Source organism: Chrysemys picta, chromosome 19, assembly GCF_011386835.1.
Source record: "Chrysemys picta bellii isolate R12L10 chromosome 19, ASM1138683v2, whole genome shotgun sequence".
Lineage (NCBI taxonomy): Eukaryota > Metazoa > Chordata > Testudines > Emydidae > Chrysemys > Chrysemys picta.
This window is the reverse complement of record NC_088809.1, coordinates 3,470,228-3,496,986: the sequence shown is the minus strand read 5'-3', so window position 1 is coordinate 3,496,986 and position 26,759 is coordinate 3,470,228. Positions and strand designations below refer to the sequence as shown.

Below are 26,759 nucleotides of genomic sequence, written 5' to 3'. Positions count from 1 at the left end.
GTGTGTCATTACGTAGGAAATACAGAGAATCAATTCTTTCAAGCCTCCCAAACACAAAATAAACAGCACCACGCGCTCAGCTACCAGAGTGAGATTGCAGCAGGTACTTGCCTTGTCCAAGATCTGTGCGCTGAAACCAGTTTGCGCCAGCTCATATTCTGTAATATCGCCTGCCGTGCCTGAGAATCAGAAGAGGACCTAGTGAGTCATTTTCTCATTATTACTCAGACAGGATGACAAGGTACAGAGGTTTGTCCTCACCTTCTATCGCAATGATTTTCTGCTGCAGGGTTGAAAGGAGCCCATCTAAAGCTGAATAGTTGGTCACTCGGAATAAATGACTTTCATCTGGATCAGTGGCAATCAGCTTCAACTCATTTAGGGCCTTGGACTTGTTAAATGCTTCTCCCACCTGTGACAGAGACCAAGATCAATGAAGAAGAGCAGCACTTCGATCGAAAAATGGTGACTTTACCTAACTGTATCTGTTTGGGGGTTATAAAACCCCAGCAATCTGCACTGGGGCTCAGTCCTGTGAGCTTCCTGAGGGCTCACAGCAGCTGCAATTTCGACTGACATCAATAAGTTGGATGTTCTCAGTGCCTCCTAGGATCAGGCCTTTAGGAAACAATTCCACATAACAGGCTAATGTCATATCTGCTGAAAACTAGATTCTAGCTGCAGAGAAGGGGCAAATTTAAAAGCTAAAGCGTCTCCATATAACTCTCTGCTAAAGAATTACAAGTCTGAATTGGTTTAGAAACCAGACTGTCCATTAGTTTAGTCTTGCTAACGGAATTAATGTGTCCTGATTTCTGGTGTCTCGGTCTTGTAAAAATTCCATACTAAACCTTCTATCTTCTCCCTGTCACGCAAACTCCAAACTTGCTGCTCCTGAAACCCATGTACAGAATAAAACTTCCTTCACCTATACATAATGCCTTTTGAACCTGTCTTTCTCCAGAGAGAAATTACCAGCTAGAACCAAGGTGCTTTTGTTTCAGATAACTGATGCCAGTGGCCCAGTTACCAGTCCCCGGGGAGCTGCTATGGATAATAAGAATATTGAACAAAGTTGAGCTCCAATTGCTACATTTTGTTCCTTTGAAGATGAAAATACAGTCAATTCAAAATTTAAAAAACAGTTCATTTCCATGAAAGCCTCTTTTTATTAAGCTTGGTACTGAAGGGGAAATATTCTGCCAAGTTTAAAGTCACTTTTTGCTTGAATAAGATATAGTTTTGTAGACAGTGAAGATGCAAAATGCCTCAAAGCTGTCCCCACCTCTCTAAGGACCAAGCAGCAGCACTGACTGGTAAAGCTGATTGCGATGAACTAAGAAAGAATTAATATTTCCATTTGTTTCTTTCCATGCGAGTTGTGTGGCTAAATTCCCTCCACTCAGCTGTGAAAACCATAGATTTTCAGGCAAGATTTTAAAAACTTTTATCTATTCATTGTGACTTATGGCCTTCCAACATCCTGTGGAATCATGATGTACCATTCCCATCTTTCAATGCCATGACTGAAGACAGCGTCTGGACTTAGAACCATAGAATATCAGGGTTGGAAGGGACCTCAGGAGGTCATCTAGTCCAACCCCCTGCTCAAAGCAGGACCAATCCACTGACAGATTTTTGCTCTAGATTCCTAAATGGCCTCCTCAAGAATTGAACTCACAACCCTGGGTTTAGCAGGCCAATGCTCAAACCCCTCAGCTACCCCTCCCCCCCTTGTCTTACCTTAGTGTGTTTTTTAAAATATATACTGAACGGCTCCCACTGGCTTTATAGTTTACATTAAACTTTGCAATATGAACACAGTGCAGTGGGCCCCTGGAGGAGAGATTTAAATGTTGAGATGGAAGATGCCTGACACAGGGCAAGCAAACCAAAATGGTCGCATGTGAGAGCAGGTGGGCAGGAAGTGGAAGCACCAAATATGACTGGGCAGAGCAGACAGCAGAGCACAGCAGAGGTGTAGGAGTCAACGAGGGTGGGGTACAAGTGAGGATGGAAGTTGCGTAGGCCTTAATGGTGAGGTAGAGAAACTTAGCTGTGCCATGGAAAGAGAGCGGAACGAGTGAAGGCATCTGAGAAAAGGGTGGTGTGAGTGCTGGGAGAGAAAGTCTACAAGAGACTTGAAACTGCGGTACTCCACGGAGTTGGGTTGGATTTTATTTACCTATTGATCATATTATTAACTCAATGAGGTAGTTTTACTTTCCATTTATTCATTTTTATACATGCTCCTCATTTCCATCACTTACCAAGTTGCCATGTGGGCCAGTTTTTTCCTTTCTCTCCCCCTTGTTGTTCTCTAATGAGGGATATCAGCTACGTTCAGGGAGACAGATTAGAACAAGAGTCTTTGGATATTCCGAACTTACCCCAATGGCATAACGGTCAATTCTTGCCATTTTGGGTGAATTTATCACCGTTGTTAAATTCATTGGATCCTGGAATATTTCCCCATCTGTCAGCACAACCATGATTTTAGCAGCATTTTTCTGGGACCCCTGGCTCTCAATGAAGATAGAATCCCTGTTAAAATTGTCATACACAGGATGAGTTTCTGGGAGCAGAGGGATGAGCCAACAGATCTGTTGAATTCCTATGAATTTATGGCTAATAATTGTACCAAGGCGCAGAGAAGGGACTTCATTCCTCAGGACTTTTCCTTTCACATTCACATAACTCAACAATGACCAGATTTCCCCCTCCCCTCCTCCATAGTGAATTTAGTGCTGAGGATAATTGCCAAGTCAACAGCTCTGGAGACAGAAAGTATCTCTGGTTAGTCCAGACTCTCAGATCCCTATTCCACCCATTCCAGTGAAGGTAGTGGTATTGGAAACTGCATCGCCCCCTTTGCCCCACCTCCTTCCCCCCCACACCATACATGCTAATATGATTGACGGAGGAGATGGCACTCCCCATGTTTACTCAGTTCTTGCCCTCTGTGTTGAAGCTGCGAGAAGGGAGTCAGTTTATTCCAGCTGGGGTGGTGGCTCTTGGATGGGGATGTGTATCCCAGTAGGGACTGGACAGAGACCAATATCTCAGTTCACAAAAGCCTCTTAGCAGCCACCACTGCTTTCACACATGGTAAAGGCTTTCACAGTCACCACCAACCTGGGCTGGATTTGGTCCTTCAGCCTAGAGGTTAAAAGCTCCATGTACCATTCTCAGGGCTTTCCACTGAGAACATGTACCAGCTTGATTAACTGTACCCTGATTAGCTCAAATCCTGGTTCCATTCTTCAGGTTTGTATTGTGCATCTCCAGATGCTTTCCAGGTTTTCTTTTCATTGCCTTCCTGGTGCCCCAAGGCCAGGGATTAGGCTCTCACATTGTCTACTGGCCTTTAGCAGGCCAGATGACATTCTCTAAAATAGGAAGAGCAAGCCAGCAGCATAGGCTGAGGGAAGACAAATCTCCTAGTCTATTGGTCTGACTCCTCTGGCTTCCCAGTCCCCCAAGTATCTGCAGCCTTTGGATAACCAGAGTCACTGAGGCAGCCCCATCATCACTGGTAGAGTCAGAAAGTGCTATAACATGTATCGTATGTTCAGTGTTCTGGCGAGGAAGGAGTGCCTCACGCTGCTCAACAGGGACCCTTCTGGCCAGTTAAGGAGATGTGACCAGATCTGGGCCCCAAATGTTCACGCATCTATTCAGAAAGTGCTCCAGCAATACAGGATCACCATTGCTTATGTGACTAACAGAAGTACTGGGAGCATAAGCTTTCGTGGGTAAGAACCTCACTTCTTCAGATGCAAGTGTTAGAGTTGTTATGGTGCGGTGCGTGGTTGCTGGTGAGAATATGCTTAAGGTTGGCAGGTTGTCTGTGGGCGAGGACTGGCCTGGCTCCCAAGGTCTGTGAAAGCGAGGGATCATTGTCCAGGATGGGTTGTAGATCATCTTGCATCTGAAGAAGTGAGGTTCTTACCCACGAAAGCTTATGCTCCCAATACTTCTGTTAGTCTCAAAGGTGCCACAGGACCCTCTGTTGCTTTTTACAGATTCAGACTAACACGGCTACCCCTCTGATACATTTCTTATGTTGTTACTTACAGCACGTGTTGGATGGCAGATGCTGTTTTGGTCACCTTGTACAACTGGGTGATGTTCTGAACCTTCTGGAGGGTAGCGTTAGCGTTCCAACTGTCCCGCAGGTTAAACTCAGTTCTGATTTCAAATCCATACTGCACCAGGGCAAAATCACACTGGAAAGAAGCGTCAGATAAGAGTCCAGTATTGATAGCTGATCCAGAGAACTGGGGCTCTCAGAAACAATCAGTAAAGAAATTCCCAATGAAGAGAACGGCATTAATGAGAAAAGACAAATTCAGACTGGCGATAAGGCACAATTTTAACAGTGGAACAAATTACCAAGGGTTGTGGTAGATTCTCCATCACTGGCAATTTTTAAATCAAGATGGGATGTTTTTCTAAAAACTCTGCTCTAGTTCAAACAGGAATTAATTCAGATACGTCCTATGCCCTATGTTCTACAGGAGATCAGACCAGCTGGTCAAAATGGTTTATCTGGCCTTACAGTCTATTATGAATCTATAAAGGACGGCCAGAAAGTAAAATCTTTTCCGGCAGAAATTGCACCTATATACTAAAGAGATGAACACAGAGAAGAAAAGAAAAGTTATGTTAGTTCAGAAAAATTAGAGCCACCATCAGATTCATATTTTGTTCTGTATTTAGTGATCAGAGAGAGGAGAGCTTTAGACAAGGACTGGAGGGTTTGGGTTTTTTTAGTTCTTTTGTTTTCATCTTGCTTTTTTGCCATACATTCCAGGCTGCAGAGGGAATTATCTGGGACCATCCTGAAACACCAGCACCACTCCTTGCTGCACTGTGGCTTTCCTTTGGAGCTCTCCCCTCAAAGGACTGACCTGGCCTGCCGCTGATGAGATCACCGCACAAGGTAAAGCTCTTCAAGGTTATTTTTGTACAGCACCGAGCACAAGGGGGCCTTTGCCTCAAGGAGTTACCACAACACAGATAATAAATGCAAATGGTGTTATGCAGGAAGGGGCTAATGGCTGCCAGCAGGGGACTCTTGGATCCAAAGACATTCACAGATTGTGTTAGAACCAATGGCTGTGCCAAGCTCTCTTTCAGGCTCAACAGAAAGAGCAATTAAGTCCTTTTTGTACAATAAAACAGCTGGAGACAATAGGGGGTGACTGCCCAAAGCAACAGGCTGCATGGCAAGCCAGAGCTAAACCAGATAGTTCAACAGGGGTTTCCCTGGTACAAAGACAGGGGCTAGGATATCGGTTGCAGGAGGTGGGTATTGTAAGCAGGAAGCCAGGAGAAGCAGTTGTGAGCCTGATCCTATGAGGAAGCAGAGGGACAAAGATTTTTGGGCACAAAGTTCGCTGAGGACTTGGGGACTTCTGAGCCAGGAAACGGCTACTGCTGTTTGTTCCTACTGTGTTCAGGGAAGCAAGACTGTGTGTGCATTTTGCGTAAATAAGGTTGATCACACCAAGAACACACCTAAATTGTATCACTGATTTCTTATCCTAACAGAAACAACCCTGCAATGCCCCGAACTGTAGCTAGTCACTCGGGCCAAAGGGGCAATGCTAATAAAGTGCAGTGGCTGCCGTATGTGCAGACCAATAAGTGAAGAAGAGAGTACCTCAAAGCACTTCTCATAGAACGCTTTCATCATGTTGTAGATGAAAGCCTTGGCTCTTTCAAAATCCTCAGAATCGATGCTCCCTGATCCATCCAGAACAATGGCGATCTCTGTCCCTGGGTCTGCTGGGACACGAAAAGCATGATTTAGAAGGAGGCGGTCAGGAGCTCAGAGGTCTTGACTAGGACCATCGTTATTCCAGCATTGCGAGAAATGCGTCTCAATAGCCAGCTAACGGGCGTGAAACTGCAAAGTTGCAATTGCAATGTCAGCATCCAGAGTGCAGCTGTCCTCAGCAACACATTGATGCTAGTCAACGCTAGTCACTGATATCCAACAGCACAATCCCTTGACAAGGTATTTCATCGCTTACATGAGTCATCGTCATCATCCTCCAGGATGTTGTTATTGTTGCTGTTATGGTTTTCATAGCCAGATCCTGCCTCTGGAAGATATGCCGCTAGAAACAAGAAATGAAGGGGGAGGGGGAGAAAAGAAATAAAAAGTGAAAATATACTTTGCAGCAGTGCCCTGGGCCAGGACTCCATGATGAACCAGTCCCAGAGCTTCACACGTTCAGCATCCTTTCAGCCCATAACGGGTCAGACTAAAGCATGGGCTTAAGAGAAGGGTATAGTAGCTACACTGCAATGGGGAAGTGCGGCTGCAGCATGGATAGGCGTCCCCAGATAGCTTTGTTTGAGCTAGCTCGCTAAATAGAGCGCTGAAGGCACAGCAGCATGGGCGAGCTGCCAAAGGATGTACCCAGGGACCTGGATGGGATTGTACTTGGGCGGTCACCCTGTGCTGTCGCATCTATACCGGTACTTTTACCGAGCTAGCTTGGATGCCCCTCCCAACTGCAGTGTAGAGATATCCTAGGTGTGAAACCCTGGCCACATTGAAATCAATGCGCGTTTTACCATTGACTTCAGTGGGAGGAGGATTGCACCATAGGACGGAAATGGAATTCTGAGCTGTTCAGCCGCTACATGGCGCCAGGTGTAACTTACCTTACGCTCACAGCAGACGTTCCCGACAGCACATTAAAGGATCTTATGGAAGACACGTCTCTGAGAAGGAGGGTCGGTAGTAACCCTGCAACCTACTGCGTACAAGGTGTACGTGACAAGAACTCGGAGCAGAACAGCATTCAATGGAAGCAATCTGCCCAGCCTGTGACTGACAGCAGAGGCACCTCGTCACAGAGCACTGGAACTTGGGTGCGCGTGTGCATCTCAGAGAACCTGCTACATCCCTCAAGCCCCTTAAAACTGGGAGTTGTAGTTGCAGGTCACTTGGGGCAAAGTATAAAAGCAAGGGGAGGCTGGATCAAATGGGGAAGGGTCTGTCTTCTCCCCTCCAGGCTGGGCTCAAGCAAGGGAAGCCTCTGGGGAATTATTACCCAGGGAATTTCAGCTGATTTGATATTTGTTTTGTTTTTGTGACGCTTTGGCAGATAACGAACAAGGTCTTTAATGGTCTGAGGGTTGGAGCTTTATTTACATTTATTTACAAAACCACAGCACTCTCATTGTGCAGGCTACAGAGAACAGGAGCTTTTGTTAGTGGCAGGACACTGCTGCCTTTTACCTGAGGTACCCAAAATATTTCTCTCCAGCACCGACAGGAACCCATCCAAGGCTTCATAGTCAGGCAGCTTGAACAAGTAATCTTCATCGGGGTCCGAGGCGATAAGCTGCAGCTCTTTCAGGGCCCTTTGCTTGCTGAAGACGTCACCGACCTACGGAGAAGAAGCCAACCCCTAGGCTATTGCAGGGATGTGGAGCAGTTTTCACAGAGAGACACAAAACAAACAAATGCCCAAGAGATCCAAAAACACTCAGGGCAACAACAGAGCGAGGTGTTTGCAGCCAGGAGCCTGGATTCCAGAGGGAATCCTCATTCTGAATGATTCATCTGCAAGGAAAGAGCTAATCTGAGCCATCCTTATACCAAGAGGCAAGGGAGTAATCCAGTTTCACAGACCACTTCCAACTTAGGCCCTAACCAATGCAAACCATTCTGCTCAAGAATTCACCTGAGCTCACTGGGTCAGCAGACTTTATTCTACACCACTGTGAAGTTCTGCTCAGAGTGTAACCAGACTGAACAGCAGACCATAACAATAAATTAGCTAATTCGTTGATCATCATCACCACCTCCTTACATTGATAAAAAGGTTTTTCTCCCAGAGGATCATCATCACATTGGTGAGGCCTCATCTGGAGTACTGTGTCCAGTTTTGGGCCCCACACTACAAGAAGGATGTGGAAAAATTGGAAAGAGTCCAGCGGAGGGCAACAAAAATTATTAGGGGTCTGGAGCACATGACTTATGAGGAGAGGTTGAGGGAACTGGGATTGTTGTCTCCAGAAGAGAAGAATGAGGGGGGATTTGATAGCAGCCTTCAACTACCTGAAGGGGGGTTCCAAAGAGGATGGAGCTCGGCTGTTCTCAGTGGTGGCAGATGACAGAACAAGGAGCAATGGTCTCAAGTTGCAGTGGGGGAGGTCTAGGTTGGATATTAGGAAACACTATTTCACTAGGAGGGTGGTGAAGCACTGGAATGCGTTACCTAGGGAGGTGGTGGAGTCTCCTTCCTTGGAGGTTTTTAAGGCCCGGCTTGACAAAGCCCTGGCTGGGATGATTTAGTTGGGAATTAGTCCTGCTCTGAGCAGGGGGTTGGACTAGATGACCTCCTGAGGTCCCTTCCAACCCTGATATTCTAGGATTCTATGATCACAAGAATTTAGTCACACACCCTGAAGTGTGAAGGTAGGGAAAGTTTTGCTCTTCCCTTGCTCTTGTGAGAAGTGCCATGTGGACTCCAGGAAATCTCACAGAGCAGACAGCACCTCAGGTTTTAGGATCTCATTCATACACAATAAACTCAATGGCACCAAGAAGAATGGAAGGCTGGCTGGGTATTTCAGACTGGATGCTTAGGCCACCCCAGATTTCCTCTCCATTCACCCTCTCCTTATTCCTCAGCTCACTACCAAAATTTCTGAGTATACGCATCAGCGGAGGAATGTCATTCTAAACAGGTTGCCCTTACACACGTGGTTATCTGCGGAAGTTGCTGCTCCCAGGAGGCCTTTCCACTTCCCTCCGTCTAATTGCTTTCCGGCTTTGAACTGAGCTATAGCAAAGGAGTTGGGCTCACACGTCACTTCACACCTACCCCCAGGACATAACGTTCGATCGTGGCCATTTTCAGGGAGCTCATCACATCCGTTAAGTTCAGTGGGTCCAAAAAGATCTCTCCATCGGTCATGACAAGGATCATCCTGCGAGCACCCTTGACCGAACCGCGGTTTTCATTGAAGATCTCATCTCTGCAGAAATGCAAACCCAGATGTGTTTTATGGAACACGCAACATGTGCACAGCTGTATGTCTGTCAAGGTCATCAATGGGCTGATGGTGGCTCCCTGAAATTCCAGCATGTGAGAAAGTTCCCGCTGCACTAACACGTGTGGAGGACACAAAGTCATTAGCAGATGGGTTTGTGCTGTTCTCCAGGGTAATAACGCCTAGCTCTTAAACAGCACTTCTCATCAAATGATCTCAGAGCGCATTACAAAGCAGGTCAGTATCATTATAACCGAGGGACGGAGAAGGGACATGCCTTGCCCGAGGTCACCCATCAGAACAGTGGCAGAGCCAGGAGCAGAACCCAAGTCTCCTGAGTCCTAGTCCTGTATTCTATCCACTACGCCTCACCTCCCTCCCCCCACTAGGCCAAGGGGAACTGGGAATCTGAAGGCAGGTTCTAATGTTCGTAAGGCAGCTGGGAGGGAACCCCAGCTCTGCCCTTTAACAACCACTCTGATGGAGGATACCTGGAATAGACCTGATGGACTCCAGGGGGAGCCACATCCAGACCCCCTCTGCCAGTGGGACCTTTGGGCCAGGGATGCACTATGAATGGAGGAAAGGGAGAGGCTCCAGGCTGGGAGAAGAAGACACAAGGGGGGGATCAGAGGGTGTTTGCGGGGAGCAATTTAAGGCGAGATGTGCCAAGAGTATGAGTTCTCGAGAGTGTGTAACTCACAGCACGTGCTGCAGGGCAGATGCAGTCTTGGTCACAGAGCCCAGCTGTGTTATGTTATGGACCTTGGAGAGAACACTGGACTTGTTGCTGCTTTCCTGCAGGTCAAATTCAGTTCGGATCTCTGCTCCATACTGTACCACAGCAAACGTAACCTGGGAAAGGCAGAATTGGTTAGGTCAGGCAAGAGCCAAGGCAGCGATCCCCAGACCCCTTTCTCCAAGTGCCATGCTTAGCATTAAGTACAGTGGATGGGAAGTATCTCCTCAGCTATTCTCGACTCTACATGGAGCACACAGTAGCTAGCATATGGATCCATTTCCCTCCCAGTTTTATCCCTCTGCTTTCATCACACCCTGTATTCTGGCAGCCCGTGCTGGGACAGCTCTGCAGGTAGGAGAACAGGGGGCAGCTTCCTTTGACTCAAGAAAAGTGCTGCTGCCATTTTATCCATCTGAACTTCTAATCTGGCCCAATCTTTCGTGGCCCTGTAGGTCAGCCTCTCGACATTCCCAAGTACCAGGTTCACTGTAATTTAATTTAATGACTAAGAAGTCTTTCTTTCTCTTGTAGTTTATTTTCCTCAGTTGTGTTTCAAAGTACCGTGGGAGTTTCGCGTGATACGATGTCTAAAGTACCTAGACTAACCCACAAGCAAGAATGAAAACCCACCCCCATGCTGATCTAGTCGCTCCTCCAACCAGTCTCCACACTCCAATTCTCCGTGTCTCTGTGTGATTTCACTCTTGCACTAAACCCCTCAGGAGAGACAGATTGATACAGAACCTCTGGATATTTCAAAATCCATCGTGTTAAAATGTAGTTATAAACTTTTAGTTTGCCCTTTAATTAGCACCATGCATCTGAGGATCTGAGAGCACTTTAACAACGAGCAGCACAACTCTGCAAGGTACAAAGCCAGAGCAAAATACAAACTGCAGTGCTTCAGCATAGCTGTTCCACAATCAAATCGAAACATGAGTAGGAGGGAGGGCAAGAAACACAGATTCCATTAGCATAATTTCTCGTTGGACTTAAAGAGTGCTCAGACAGCATGGAGGTAAGCATAGTATAGAAGGAATCACCCCATTTTACAGAAGGGGACACTGAGGCACAGATGGTTAGTGAACTGCTCAAATACTAAGTCAGGGGAAGAGTTGAGGCTGGAATCCAGATCTCCTGACTCCCAGCCTTGTGCATAACCCAGAAGAATTTCAAGTATCACTGGGAAATCACAGCCTATTCTGTCTATTGAAACATGACAAGACTCTGAGATGCCTGCCCACGTCAGGAGGAAGAGCAGAGCACACACCTCTGGGCATTTCCTCCAGAATGACGTCATCATGTTGAAGATGAAACCCTTGGCTCTTTCAAAATCCTCAGGCTCGATGCTTCCTGATCCATCCAGAACAATAGCGATCTCTGTCCCTGAGTCTGCTAGGAGAGTTAAAAGTAGACATTTGAAAGGACAACAAGACAGGGCAGCATTAGCAAGAGGTCAGGAACCCCGAAGACAAACCTTCCCCAGTTTCGCAAATTGGGAACCACATAATTAGCAGCAACAAAGAAGGGGAGAGGAACAAGAATTATTTCCCCAAAATCCTATGCAACACCAGGGACTCTGGAACCTGCGTCCAAAATGGCTGCATTTTTGCTGAGCTTCTGTTGACACATCTCCCCGGTCTGCAGCTTCCTCAGTACTAGAAATGATGGGAGCACCATTCTGGTGTAGGCACCGATTTTACCAGCGTGTCATCCAGCCACACTCAGAGTAGATCTAGTTGATATCGTATTGTGGTTTACACTTGGGAACTCCACCAGTGCTACACCAATACTGAGAGACTTCCAGGAAAAGCTCGGTTACTAAATTACTACTATGAAAGACACATCGCCACAAATCAGCCTTGATCTGCCACCTTTTGAGTATCATCCCTTTTCCTACCCAGCTCACTCTCAATAGTGGGTTGAAAGTTATTCAGCTCCCATCTAACACACCTTTCCACCCTGCTCCCCTGACTCATGAGACCACCTAAGCTAGCACATACCTTTGCATGCATGGCTGTTTCTTGAATTGTTGGAGGTGCTATTGCCAGCTGCACTGATGAAGTTGTCAGTGTCAGTAATGTTGATTTTGTTGTTGTTGTTGTTGTTGTTGTTATTTTGGTCCCTGTTGTTAAATTTGGTCTCAACTACAGAACCAAAATAAAAAAGTTTTTAGAAACACCTAGTTTTAACTAACACAGGTTTTGATGCAGATATGTTTCTCTATCACAACCCATCCCCAGAGAGGCTCCCAAACCATCATTTTGGCCTGAGCGCTAGGGGATAGATTTTTAAAGGTATTTTGATCCCTAAAGATTTAAATCAGTGGGAATTAGGTGCTAAGGCACTTCTGAAAAGCCCACTAGACGCCTGCTGGAATCCTTAGTCACTTAAATGTTTTTAAAAATCTGTCCCTCAGTGCCTGATCATGCAGGATGCACGAGGCATGTAACAGAACATAAGGACACACATTTATTAAAAAATGCCTACGGCCGAATTCTACCCTGACATCCCCCCCGTACAACCCCAGTGAAATCCGCAGAGCCACATTGGTATAACAGAGGGCAAAATTCAGCTCAAACTCTGGCGTCAGGGGAGCAGAGCTGGAATGGAACTGATGTCGTGGACAGCACAGAGGCAGTTCCCATTGTCAAGGTCCCTCCCCATAGACAAGTCGCTCGCTTTCCTTCCGTACTGATTTTGCCGAGGTTAAGGAAAGCCTCCTCTTGGAAGTCTGCTGTGAGCAGGGTACAAATGCCATTCAACTCTTCTGTGATGCTAAGGGCCCGGCGCCGCTTTTTCTGCAGGCAAGCCTGTGAGGGAAGGGAGGGCAACGCTGATAAGTAATGAGCAAACTGACCAAGGACGTGCAAAGAAACCGACTGGCAACACTTCTGAATCAATCAGGCCAGGGGACCAATAATCATGCCGGGGTTGTGTTGGACTTCAGTGCTTAACCAAAGCAAAGGGTGAGGTTTCAATCAAGGACAGCCAGGAAGTGGTGTTAGATTTAAAACACACACAAGTCAACAGGGCTCCAGAGGTAACAGCAGCACATCAGCCAAGTCCAAGTCTCTGCCAAGTTCAAACTCCTTCTGCTTAGCCTTCTTTCCTCCTCCCTCTCGGGAGGGATGGCTTCTGCCAAGCACTGTTTCCTCTGATGACTCAAAGGTACAGCCCTCCCCCTAACTGAAGAGAGGATTCTGTCCTCAAACCTCATCACCTGCATGGAATGCAATAATGCTCCAGCCTGCAGGCCCGCTGACCGCCAGGATGCCATCAGTACACAGCAGTATTCGTTCCGATCCTTTATATATCACAGCAAACGGATACTGTACATTACAAACAGACATTCCGAGCCCCGAGGATCTGCCAATCACTTACCAGGATCCATTCTGCACTTCTGGCTATAGCTATGCCACCATCCTGGATATTTTTTGACTTTTGACTATTTCCTAAACAGTGTTAAAAAAATAAAATTAATCAAGCAGCAAGGGGGGGAATTTAATTACATGGAAATATGCCTAGGTAGGTTTTTTAGCGCTGGTCATCTCAGCATTTCTCATCTTTGGGCAGACACGATACACTCAGGCAAAGGCTGCTAATTCCGTATGAGGGATTTAGGAGTAGCCTATACAGTTAATCCATTTGTTAATATGCTAAATTCAACTACTATAGTGATGGGCACCCTGGAAACACACAGAGTTTTTCCATTGGTTCTAATGGGCTTTGAAGAAGGATTCAAATTAGATGGTCTCCAAACACTCAGATAAGCTTCCCCCCAAACCATGGCAGTGTGCGTTTGGATTTCTTTTCCCATCAGAGCTGGGGGATGACCTAGAGATCCTTCATGCGTCAGGAACTGCTCTCTGCCTCCTGCCCGAGTCTCTCTGTGATGGCACATGTTAGCGATTGCAACGTCCCCATCCCATTCAAAACCAACTCAGAGCAACTACTGGGAAGACTGAGCCAGACTGTACCTCTCGGGACAACTTCCTCGCAGTGGAGCTCATCTGAGGTCAGACTACACTTATTCAGCCTGCCAAGCTGCCTGCTCGGATCATCCTCTACCGAGGAAGTGGCCAGAACCCTAAAGAAAATGGAGAAATAAGAAGGAGGGGTGGGAATGAGGAAGTAGGGTCTGTTCTCATTGCAAAGTACAAGGGAGAAGTCTATGTAACTCTGTCAGCTCAAGCCAACCATGATGGCTTCCCCTCTACATATGGGGACATATGTCACTGTGGTGTCTGAACCTTTGGGTAGACTTAATTAATCACCATCACGGCCAGACAGATATTTTGCAGTTCAATAAAGGAAGCGGGAGGTCTTTCACTCTCACTCCCCCCCCCCCCCGCCTTAGCTTGGCGGCAGCTCTCTCAGCCCAGATTTTAGTGCCTGGCTTTACAGCTTTTCCAGTTACAATGCCATGGGGTATGTGGGCAGTGCCAGCCAGTGGCTGGTCATATAAACAACCATCACTGTTCTCGATAGCTATTCTGCAAGATGCAATATGGTGTAAGGCCTAACATTTCCCGGTTTAGGGAAGAGCCTGGGATTGAATTGCCTATGGCAACATCTGCCAGGTTTATCCAATTTCTCTTGCAGACTCTTGGGGGGGGGGGGGGAGGGGCAGGGGGAGTCTTCCCACCATTCCCTCCCACTATCCCGTCATTGTCACCAGTGGGTCCCTTCCTGTGCTATTAACAAGAGATGGGCAGAGAAGGCTTCCACCTTAATATGCTCCACCTCACCCTAGCCACATGCACCTCCAGTCCAACCATTACCTACAGCAATGCCAGTTGCCTTAGCTGGTGGTACGGGGGGAAACATCATTAATCTGATTCTCTACCCCTGCTGTGCTGAAGCAAGCAGCACCTTGTCTGAAACACTAAGTCAGGTCAGGGGGGTCACGACCAAGCAATAGGTCCCAAGGTGACTTGCCCGATTCCTTGGCTGGAACTGAGGGGAGCCCAACTCACCTATGCAGTGGGCAGTAAGCAGGGCAGTCAGGCAGACCCTCCAGTCCTAAGAGATTCCCGCACTGCGCTGGGAAATGACAAACGCTGGGAGTATTGTCACTTCACTCTGCTGAAAGGAGCAGGGGAGTTGTTGGGTTTTTTTTTGTTTTTTGTTGGTTTTTGTTTTTTACACTCCAAAGCTAAAACCAACCCTTCCTGCTCTATAGCTACACCGCTACTCTAGCTCTCTCCCCTACACTTTCTAGGTTGTCTCCATGACAACCCTTCTATCCACCTATCAGCACAGACACCTACTGCTGTTCCCCCACAAACCCAAGAGAACAAACACGGCAATCTCTGGCTGGCTATGCCGTCACATCTCACGGCAGCTGCTGGGGCACAGCGACTGCTGCTGCTGCCTACAGATCACACACAGGGCCTGGAAATACACATTCTGGCAGGATGTGCAGCAGGAGACCAGCTGTCTGTGTCTGTAGGGGGGTGGTCTGGTGAAGGAAGTCGCTGTCTGTACAGCACCAGGACTTAGCTGGGGAAAGGGCAGTATGGAATCCAGGGGCACTTTCATGAAGAGATTACCTGAAATGCTTTTAAAAAATACTCAAAAACCGTTGGGGTTCTAATCCATTGCCAGGCTTAAAGTGTACAAAGAATTACATCTCCACACAGGCAAGATGGCGCCTTGTAAATTGCTCACAGAAGCCCGAAAGAACCAGGGATGGGCACTGGGCCCCAGAATGGTGCATGGGAGTTCCAGAGGTGGCAGTGCCTTCCATACTAGAACAGCTAGTCCTACACGCCTGAAAGGAGCTTCGGGCCCTTACCAGGTCTTGCGCCCATCTGAATGCTGCAGAACTTTGGGCCAAGAGAGTGGGGCTGTGGGCGGCGTAATCCACTTCTTGCGGGTATCGATATTAAAGCTGCTCAGGGGCGTTACCGCTGCAAAAGCAAAAGTCAGAAAGGTGACTGGCAGGGTTAGCATTCACAATACAGCCTCCAGAGCTAATGTTCTCCCCCTGGCCCCTCTCCCTGCCCCCACACCACGTGGCTGGTATAGAAACAATTAACAGAAGCAAGATTCTCCTTGTCGGTTTAGATTAAAGGGAACAAACAAGGCCTTTCTTGTCAGCTCATTAGAAAAAGGACACCATAACTCAAGATCCTATTATCTGACACAATGTGGCTCCCCCGATACTTCACTTTAAACAATGGGATAAGTAGCCCCTACTCAGAGGCTCATAAAGGGCAGGAGGACGTGTGGTGACGGTGACCCCGCAATATAGCCTGAGACAAGCCTGTAGTGTCCTGCAGCGCTCCAGACACAACCTAATACCAGGGAGCTGATACCTGGCCACAGGGAGCATGCTGAGAGCGAGGAGCAAGGGAGGTCTGTGTGATTTTGGGGTAGGTTATCCACTGGGCAGCAGGACCCCTGCACTTGAAATTAATACCATCAGAGCAGGAAACGTTGAAATCTAGTTGCAGTACAGCAAGTTCCCACTGTTGCTTGTTGAGGGCAAGAAACCACGAGGCAAGCACTGCATCACAGACGCGTCTGAGGTCCTTTATCAGTGGATTCAGTGATGGTGAAAGAGGCTACTCAGATACAGCCGGGACAATGGCAGGATTTGCTCCCCCACCACCAGCGTAGCTGCCTACAACCCAGAGCTGACTAGACCAGCTCCAAGGAGGGGAGAGCCTGGATTTCAAGGGACATTCAGAGAGGCTGAGGGCAAGTTAGTGCCAGAAGTGGTGGTGCGGATGCACATCCAACCATCAGAGGGACTGAGACCCAACAGCTCGTCTCACATAAGGTCCTGAACAGCCAGCAAATGAGAATAACCTCCGGCCAGGATTGGTGCCCTCAAGGAGAAACCCCTTTTCGTGGGCACACCACATTCTCTTCCTCGTCTCTTAGAGAGGTTCATGCCAGCCAGCAACGCAGCCCACAGCACAGGGACGTGCTGCTGTGGAATCTTCCCCATGAGTTGCTGTGACAATTCGAGCCTTAAAACGACCCAGACGGAAAACCCTCCATGGTCGCCATTCATTTGTTATATTTCACTGCCCGTACAACCCACAAATGTCACATCTACTCGACGCTCTGTAACAAACTGGAAATGTTAGACAAATAGGCCAACCTGAAAGACATAAAACGTAGCCCCGCAATGATACATATTGTGAATTACATTATTTGGGATCTACTGACCCATCCTACATTTGACATACTATGATAATTTGGAACATTTGGTTGTATTCTGAGAGAAGAGCTCAAACCAACTCTGGATCCAAATGCAAGCGGTGTCTGAAATCCACACCCAGGATAGTAGAATACCTAACTCTAACATAGCATTTTTCATCGCGAGATCTTGAAGCACTTTACAAAGCAGGTCAACATCTTCTGGGCACAGAGAGGTGAAGTGACTTGCCCAAGCTGAGCCAGCAGGCTAATGGCAGAGACTGGAACAGAACCCAGGTCTCATGAGTCCCAGTCCAGTGCTCTAGCCTTTAGGCCACACTGGTCTCAGAACTGGAGCTCAGTTTTGCAAATGACTCCAGACCAAAACTCCCATGGCTTGGAACAACCAGACCTCCAAATCCAGATATTGCAGTTTGAGCCCACTTCCAAATATTCATCCTAAGATTTGGCCATCTTCCCTCATGCTTTTCAGAGTGCGGGAGAGCCAAGGTCTGTTCTCTTTTATACCCACCCTCCTCCCACTGCCCTCCGACTCCAGTATTAGTGGGAGTAGAATTTGATCCTGTAGCTGTGCAACAAGATGGTGTCATTTCATAAGCTGGCTGCTACAATGTAGCGGGAGGGAGAAGTGAAACATTGTGGCCAAAGCTGTTTCCCCGAATTCTGATTGCTGCTTCTTCATATATAGACCCAAAGCACCCCAGGTCTCAGTGTGGGGGCGTTTTAGGTTTTGCTTCAGCTTCCTCAGTCATGCTTTAGTGAATGGCATGCCATTTCTTTGGAACTTGGCGGCCGGACTCGCCGCCCTGCTTTGCATCCTGCAGTAGCATTAAAACACCTGACTCCTGCATTAATGCATCAAATTGCAGCTATTGTCACTCCAAGGCTTTTGCCCCTACTGCGGGCTGGCTTTATGCCCCTGCCTCTTGCACTGTGTACAATCTGTTCTGGGGGGAGGGGGAGGTCTTAAACCCGGAGCTGAAGCCAGCACAGAGCCCTACCTTGGTTGCTGATTTGCTGTTTGCAAATGTAAATGCTCGCCAGTTCTACATCTCAAACTGTTAGAAGACGGAAGCCACAAACCAATATGTTAACTTGAAATGGTCCACATGCGCCTCTGTATTACAATATGCAAGCCTGCTGAAATTGATGGAGATGCATTGATACGACACAGGCAAATATGTCCCCTTGTCACTATTCTACAATAAATAAATACCTTAGGGCCTCATTCTGAACTCACTTATACTGGTGTTAATCTGGAGTAATTTCACTGATTTCAGGGGAGTTACTCAAGATTTATGCCAGTGTAATTTAGATCAGAATCTGGCCCTTTGGGAATATGCACATGCTACAGGTAATTAACAGGTACCTAATATGTAAACATATATTAAATCCATAAGGAATTACTAGTATAGAATATTACAAATTGCAAATACCAACTATAAAACTTCTAAACACACTAATTGTGCTGAGTATCAGCAATCCTCCTGGATTTCGTCTTGGATTTGCAGTTACACATTACAGACCTTAGCATCTTGGAATCACAAATAGTTCCTGGAGAGATATTTTGCAAAAAGAAAAATGTGCTGCGTGATGTTGGTATGTGCTCTTTGCACTCACTGCTTTGTTGCAGCCATTTACTGCAGTTCAGGTTATTTTGTGAATGGCCAGAATTGGTCCCCATTGGCAGGACGCATCACTCCAAAAAGAATTTACCTCCTTCACACACCTGGGGTTGTGTATTGGTTGGAAACAAAAAAAATCATGCAGAAATGTATACACAACAACCTGTATGTGTACAGTTCCATTACTATTATTATTATTACTATTCAGATTTAGCCTGTATTTATGCTTGGCTGCACTGAGTGGCCGAGGTCCTAAGTATTCTTATTAGCAAATGAGACACAGTCAAAATGCAACACCATATGTTCTACATGTTGAAATGTAGAATGATGCCTACAAGCCTGTTAATTTGATAATAGAGGTGCTGCCTGCAAGTCCCAACACACAATGGACTGATTGTCTTTATCTGAGTGGCCGGGCTGGAGCAGTGAAAGCTGAACTTGTGTGGCTCATAGAGACGATATCAGTATTGTAGGGGAAGGTGACTCATTTTTATGCAAGTGAGTTGTGGCTTTCAGGCCCCTGGTAAATTGCTGATGTTGCCCTCAATTGGGAAAGTTTGAACAGGGGTTGATGTATAAAGCAAGACAGCAGCTGAAGAGAAACTTCACTCTTCTAGTTGCATCAATACCCTATCTGTTGTCAGGGGTATTTTAGCCATCACGCCAGGGGAGATTTTTTTAAGGAGAGACTTGAAGATGAATAATGAATTCTTTTTGTGAGCAGGGCCTGCCTCTGGCTCACAGCTTAACTTTGCTTTATGTTAGCAAAGTCTTGATCATTACTTTAGTTCAGGCCTTAGGCCTCATACCGGCCTTTGATACCAAGGTTTATATCTTAGGGCCTCCTCTTACTACAGCAGCCATCTCTGGGGTAGTCACACAGACATCCAGTGCACACAGCACTTCAGCAGAAGGGAAAGGCGAAACTACAGCCATGGGGCAAACCTCTATTCTTATGAATAATGCCATGGAATTGCTTAAAACTGGGAGGTAGCAAAGGCTGGAGGAAAGAACACGGAGCTGGGAACCAGGAACTCTTAAATTCTAAACACAGCTCTGCCAATGACTTGCTGTATAAACAAGTCACTTCCTTTCTGTGCCTTAATCTCCCCACTCTTAAAAGGTGGCTAAAACTGATCTTCCTCCCGCAGGGGTTCTGAGGAGTAAGGAATTAATGTTCAGACAAGACTCTGAAATATGTTTTTGTGAAAAAAAAAAAAGAAAAAACTTGTGCGTCACATATTAACCGATGCATGATGGACATGGTCCTCTCCTTATGGGCAAAATAGCGATGGAGTTCATATACAAGGGATAGAACTGCTAGAAAGCTCCTCAGCACATAACCCGGACATGCTCACACTCAGAGCTGAGCCAGGTGTTACCCTGATGTCCGCCTGGTGACAGAGGATACCAAAGTGCACTGAAGAGAGGAGCTCTGTTGTAGGCTAAGATGGAATAGAGGTCACTGCCAGTTATTCCATTTTAGTTCAAGTTTACATGAGTTAGATCTAGGCAGGGTAGGAGTTTGGGAGTTTTAATTAGTATTGTAGAAATCTCCATGCAGTGTTTACATGGTTAATAAAGATGAAAGTCACTTATGACTCTGAGCTTGAGCATGTTAACCTAATGTTAGTATCCTAGAATACACCTAACAGACAATACTCTACTCTTCAATGGCTGACCTATAAAAACTATTTCAGATGCATGCGATCTAATACACGCACACAAAAATGATGTTTAAAGAAGATTAAGGTTGCAAAGCCAATCACTCCGAATTTAGGAAATGCCAGAATTAATGTTACCTGTGCACCCTTAATTCGCCCCCATTAGGATTATGCATTCGGATACACATACTGTTTTTTTCCAAGGGAACCCTGCCTCGTTCGATGCACCGGGTGGAGGATGCCCCCTCCCTGTGGGTAGCTGGGCAATATTTCTTTTTATCCTCATCCTTCAGGGTGTGGCCTCAAGACTTATTCACCACATGCCAGCCAAAGCCTGCAAATAATTTATTTCCTCGTGGACTCTTCTAAGGTCTCCTCACTGTGCTAGCTGAGTGCTTCACAGACATCCGTGAAATTATCTTCACGCACCTGTGAGGTGCAGTGGTAGGATTAGCCCTATTTTATTAATGGGGGATTGAAGCACAGAGAGATTAAAGCCAAAATTGTCAATGTCCACTAATTGTGTGTGCCTAACATGAGATGCCCTGGGCCTGATTTCTCAGTGCGTTTAGCATTTGTATAGTGCTTTATATGTTCAAAGCCTTCCTCCAAACAACTTCAGTTGCAGCTTTGTGTGACCAGTGCTTCTGCAAATCAAATCATACAGTCTCAGATTGAGCATCCATAAAATAAGGAACACAAGTGGCCAGTCCAGTTTTCCAGGGCAGCATTCAACTGCCTTAACCATGTGACCATTCTCTCTCTTCCTGCATTCTCCTGCCTCATTCACCACACACCTTCCAACTTTTGCCACAGATGAGGAAGGGGTTCTATAGACAACAGTCTCCTACACAATCCTGATTCATCCCCAGAGCATTGTCCAGCCAGTGCACTGAATAAGGCAGGGGTCTTGTGGAGGAAATTGTATATGATCATGTCAAGATTGTAACAAAATACGTATGCAGAAGGGGGCTGAATTAAGGTTGCTACTCCCTCCCCTCTTATCCCCTCCTTCGTTGCTTCATGTGAGTCAGGCTGATTCCACCTTCTCCTCCAAGCTGCTTGGGTGCCAACGGCAGGGACATGGAAAACACAGGAGACAGTCTCCCGGGTCTCACTTCTGGTGCTTGGTGACAAAAGAGCTCCGAGCTCCTGCGGGGAGTAGCTGCAAGGAGTAGCCTGGAAATGAAGCATCCTCAATTGCTCTTGGCCAGTGGTTTTCAACCTTTGGTCTGCAGACCCCTGGCGGTCCGCAGACTGTGTCTAAGATTTCCAAAGTGGCCTGCACCTCCATTCAAAAAAAAAAAATTGTAAATGAAAAAAGGTTGAAAGCCACTGCTCTATGCAGACAGGGCACGTGCAGTCCATTCAGCACAGAGGAACTGCATAGTGATGAAGCAGGATTAATGCAAATGCAATCTTCAGAGAATTTAGCTGACAAACGGCAGCAAGTCTCTAAAGAGTATGTGCAAACTGTGATTTTTCAGAGGCTTGTTGCTTGGCCAAATTTGGGAGAATTTTCACAGGGATGGCAAACAGCATATCTTTGACCTCCACTCACAAATTTCAAGTCCCTGCTCCAAAACATAGAGATACTCAACTAAATGGTTGTAAGAATTCTCTAAGCTGAGCAAAACGCCATATTTGTCACTAATTTCATTCTCAGAAATGACTGAACAAGTTTTATTGAAACTTTCACAAAATAAATCACCAGCCTAGCATGGAAAATTTCAACCTGAATGGTTAAAGTTTTGCAAAAGTTATAACCGACCGAAAACAGGGTCTTATAACGGTCTCAAATGTCAAAAATCCGTAGGTTTTTAAACAGCTATTTGTCCTCATGTATATTTAACTTCTTACTTCTAGAATTTCAGAGTGAATTTTCTAATTCATATCTGCCTCCTAGTTATATTATCAATTCTTATTTCCAAATAAAGGGCTGAGAAAGAGGTTCTCTTTTTATCCTAAATACTAAGTTCAGAACACTTGATCAGAGTTCAGCCAGTCAAACCTCCATGGGCAATGAATTTCTGAATGCATTCCCTGATTGGTGCATGGACATGTATCCCTAAGGATGCTTATAAAAGGGGGAGCTGATGGACATAAAGACATTGTTCCACACTCGGCTCTCCATTACAACAGTGTAAAGACAGTAACCTCACTGACTAAATATAGCTTTTTACCTATGTAAATGAGAGCAGAATGTTCTCAGTTGATTCATCATGATTATATAGTGCAGTCTATCTGTATATCCAGGCACTTATATGATCCTCACCACTATAGTATCTTAGCACCTACCTGTCTGTCCCCTTAATACAGCTGAGCCCAGTGGATTTCACTAACATTCACTTTTTCTAGAGAATTGCAAGAACTACAAGACACTGAAATACCCACCCCCACCCCCACCATTTGCTGATCATGCTGAAATACTAGAAAACCAATAATTTTGCAACAAGAACTTTTATACAGTGTATCTACGACAAGTGCTGAAACCTTGAAACTTCCAAAATACGCTGCAGGCATAAAGCACTTTACTTGGTTAGATTAAGTGACCACCTTGAGTCCTCAAATTCACAACTTTCTTTTCACAGTCCAAGACTTACGTTTTCTAATGTAGGTGGGCAGAAAATAAATAAAATTCACTTACTTATTAAAAAGAGAAGGCATGGAAGGGACCTCATAACTCTGTTCCTGGCTTTCACCTGAACGATGCAGGACTGTAGATACAATATCTGCACTCTGCCTGCAGATGACTCTCTCAGGACTGCTGGTTGCTGAGACACAGGTTAAGCAAGTCTTTGTGGATTTCCTAGTTGGGGTTTTAATGCGTAGCTAGCAAAATTAAATGTAAATAGAGACAACAAACTACAGACAGACCACTTTTACCAGTGCCTCTATCTGTCTATCTGTAGCCACCACCAGGGTATCCTTGTAGGTTACCTTTGAAAGCTGCTAAGTGAGGTATTCGCACTATCCATCTTCACTTTCCATGCTAGCTACCAGGAGGTGTCATCATCCTATGGAAATATCCTGGTAACAGAGTGGAATAAACTTCAACACACTCAAGCAGGGATTTAAAAGGTACGTCACCTTTCAGATGTGCCTCATGACAGACATCGCTCACTTTAGACCCAGGTTTTCCTCCTTCCCACACAACGCTGCTTCTCTCTCCCTGGTTAGAACATTGTTAGTATCAGAAATGTTGTCTCTTAAAAGGGAAGTTTACTGAAAATGTAGGGCACGTGAAAGGAAACCTTATCACTTCCATCCCCTGTGCTGCCAATCCTTTGCTCCCAGTGTCCCCCGTTTTGGGGTGTCTGTACCACATTTCATCGGGGCAAGTCCTAGGAGTTGGAAGGGTCAGTATGTGTTCATTAAATATCCGTGCTGCATTCTACTCTGACCCAGAGGCGGATTAGGAGTTTGTGGGACCCTGGGCCAGAGCAAGTGGAGGCCCCTCTCCACCCCTTCCACCTGCAGTCCCTCCCACTCCCCCTCCCGGTGCTCCTGCTAGGGAAATGGGGTCAGGGCACGGGGGCTTGCCCTGTCTCACCTGCCTGGCGCACTGCTCTGACCTATTTTGTGACTGGATTCCAGCTGCACAGAAATCGCCGCAAGCAACTGGTTCATGTTGGCAGAAACCTGGTTTCCCCACAGACTGGCAATGCTCAGGGGCTAGAGAAGTTCCATTACATCTGAAATCACTCAGAAAGGCAGGGAAGTAGAGGGAGCGTTTCTAGAAACAGGCTGGTCTTTCCCAGCTTGCAGCTTCTGTGTTTATTATGCCCAGCGTTCTTGGGAGAGAAAAACGTACCCAATACCAAAGGAGGTTAGTATATTATTACCTTGCCCTTTCTTAGCTCCCGTAACCCCAAAGGATCACAAAGTGCTTTATAAATGTTCAACAACTAAGCTTTGTGGCACAGAGGGGCAGCATTATTCCAGTTTCACAGATATTTGCCTGCTCCTTTTGCAGAGAAGAAATTACATCAGAAGAGAACGTTTAGCATGTGTTAGTCAGTGGCGTGATAGTCTCACACACACACTATCCTTGTCTGTCTGGCCACACTGTGACTCAGTCAGCAGGTCTGAAGCCTTCTCAGAAATGAAGAGTTTTTAAAAGCTCCAGAGGAAACATTTAAAAAAAAAACAACCTTTTCTAGACTATAATTGTATTCCCAATGGTTGCAAAGCTCTCTGCTAGTCACGAAACAACTTGCATCAGAGGTCTGCAAGCTGAATTGGTGCAGAACTAACTCCCTGCAGCTTGTGCAGACTTGGCTGCAGCGTCTAGCTTTTCAAAGCTTCTCTTTCTCTCAGGGGCTGAGACCCCCTTGGCTTGGGTTTCAAAGCCTCCTTCTGCTAGCCACAAACCAGAGAATGGAAAGTATGTGTAGTAAGGGTTGGGGGAGCTCTCTTAGGCTCTACATAAGAATAGCCAATCCTACAGCACTCTGGCCTCCTGAAAGGAGAACTGAAGATCCATTTCTCTCCCCCTTCACAGTTTTTCCTTAGTGATTTACTGATTTCTTTTTGCCTCAGAAGATTTCAGGGTGGGAGGTTAAATGATGAAACTTGCTCTGACTCAGAATTAGGATAACTGTAGCTCCTAATAATTTCTTGCTCTGGTCTTCTTCAGAAGACGTTGGAAGCAGATTCCCTTAGAAAAAGAGAGTTCTCCACCCCCGCTTATTGTGGGTTATGCTTTGTTTACAGAGGACGTTAATCCTGCTGGTGTGACAGATACACCTTTGGCTTCCTCTGACTAAGAGCTCAACTTGTAAAACGTGAAGAATCAATAAAATAAATGAATATGTAAAACATTTAAGATTCTCCCTGTACCTGCCTTTCCAGCTCCATGGCTCCATGGGGAGACAGGAACTAAGGAAACAGAGCTTTTCCCAGCACCAGGAAATCCTGCTACAGCTTCTTGCCCTTAGTGCTGACGCTAGCAATGCGTACAACTTTCAAGCGATTTGCCACATTCACCCATAAGAGGCAGCAGACAGTGATGCCCGGGGAAGTGTGATCTAGTAGCTAGAGCAGGGGTCTGAGATTTAGCAAGGAGAGTCAGCTGAGAAGGTGGTAAGAACACCAGACAGTCACATACCACCAGGGTGGGGAGGGAGGCGAAGGAATCAATCCATGACAGTATCACTTCAGCAAAAGGACCGAGGGTCGATTAATCTCTGTATGACAACTTGCCTGGTTTCCTTGTTCCGCCTCCAGGCAGAGATCTGAAACAGTAGGTCTTGCTTTGCCGAATCTGCCATAGTGCGTACTCACTTTCCCCAACATTTTAGTATTAAAATGCTTCTTTGAGCACTGCCTCTGGCTGTTCCCTCTGATCAAAGACGCATTGGAAACCAAGATGATGCATTTACAATTTCAAAAGTGGATGCAGGAATTGTCTGGAGGTCACCCTCTGTCACATTTCAGTGCTCAGGAAAATGAGGGTCCGATAGCACTGGTTTGAGCCCGGCCTAGGGCAAGCAGGGGCTGCGCCCAACTCTGCCAACACACTCCAACCCTGACTTGGAGCACATCATCCCCTGTGCTCCTCCACTCCTGGGTCTCCCGCTCCAGGTAGTGTGTACGTGGAGCTCTAGAAACCCCTGAGACAAACTCTGTCAGTGAAACGCCCCTGGTGCACTTGATACCGTATGGAAAGTTTTTCAAGCTGCCACTTTTTTTATACAGAGGACTAAACCAAGACATTATTTCTCTTCCTGCTTTCCAGCAAAATTTCACAGCATGCTTCTCTCTCTGTCTGAGGTGGTCAACATGTGAAAATCAACATAACCTTAGCCACCATTTGGAGCATGACAGAAGCCCACTAAGACCAAACAGGAAGTTGTTTAAGAAGGGTGAAAATGGCACAGGTTGCATTAGCCCCTGCATCTTCAAGAAGCGCTGATATGCAGTGCTCAGCTGCTCTCGTTTGAAGAAGAGCACATCTGCGGGGAAGGGATGTCATATAAATTTGCATTTCTAAGTCACAGTTTTAATAAGAAACAGCTTTTAGTGCAGCTGCTAGCAAAGCATACAACTTTCAAGTGATTTTGCCACCTTCAATTCAGGTATATGTCAGTGGTTTTGAGACTGTCAAAATGACTACATTTGCCACCGTTGCTGATAGAAGCTGTTGCACTGAGCTTAATGTTTCAGCTTGAATACCTCTTAACATACCTTCCAAAGTGACACACACTGTCTTGCATACAAGCCAACGTCATGCAGTCAGAAACTTTGAACAATGCTTTATGCACCTTTAATTCCAAAGCATGTCCCAGATAGATTGCCTGAAATGCAGTCAAATATGGGACCGAGGATAACAGTGCAGAAGGGAAAATATTTTTGGCCACAAACACTAGGACAAACTTCTGTTCTCATAAAAAGTACATGGTATCTTATCCTGTCAGCACACAGCAGATAGGGCCTGTGCTTGGAAAAGTATCATCCAAAAGATCTACACACACTGCTGCATGGAACTAAATTTTTCTGTCTCACCAGCATGAAGGGCTAAATTGA

At 46.2% G+C, this 26,759-nt stretch overlaps 1 protein-coding gene across 19 annotated transcripts in view; it reads right to left on the bottom strand.

Moving 5' to 3' along the window:
• ITGAE (integrin subunit alpha E) overlaps nucleotides 1–26,759 on the bottom strand; it is a 96,553-nt gene that overhangs the window by 37,300 nt on the left and 32,494 nt on the right. For 16 of the 19 annotated variants that reach the window (XR_010593781.1, XR_010593782.1, XM_065572913.1 and 13 more), the window contains 15 exons: nucleotides 15,567–15,681; nucleotides 13,747–13,856; nucleotides 13,151–13,221; nucleotides 12,462–12,579; nucleotides 11,770–11,913; nucleotides 11,037–11,161; nucleotides 9,728–9,879; nucleotides 8,856–9,009; nucleotides 7,262–7,412; nucleotides 6,042–6,128; nucleotides 5,669–5,793; nucleotides 4,078–4,229; nucleotides 2,391–2,544; nucleotides 262–412; nucleotides 112–179 (listed from right to left, as the gene is read on the bottom strand). Coding sequence is in view for 17 of the 19 variants with exons in the window: in XM_065572913.1 (XP_065428985.1) it covers nucleotides 112–179; nucleotides 262–412; nucleotides 2,391–2,544; nucleotides 4,078–4,229; nucleotides 5,669–5,793; nucleotides 6,042–6,128; nucleotides 7,262–7,412; nucleotides 8,856–9,009; nucleotides 9,728–9,879; nucleotides 11,037–11,161; nucleotides 11,770–11,913; nucleotides 12,462–12,579; nucleotides 13,151–13,221; nucleotides 13,747–13,856; nucleotides 15,567–15,681 (1,877 nt within the window). In the remaining 2 variants the exon portion in view is untranslated. The remainder of the gene's footprint in view (nucleotides 1–111; nucleotides 180–261; nucleotides 413–2,390; nucleotides 2,545–4,077; nucleotides 4,230–5,668; nucleotides 5,794–6,041; nucleotides 6,129–7,261; nucleotides 7,413–8,855; nucleotides 9,010–9,727; nucleotides 9,880–11,036; nucleotides 11,162–11,769; nucleotides 11,914–12,461; nucleotides 12,580–13,150; nucleotides 13,222–13,746; nucleotides 13,857–15,566; nucleotides 15,682–26,759) is intronic. The other 3 variants (XM_065572919.1, XM_065572920.1, XM_065572925.1) reach the window with 3 other exon arrangements.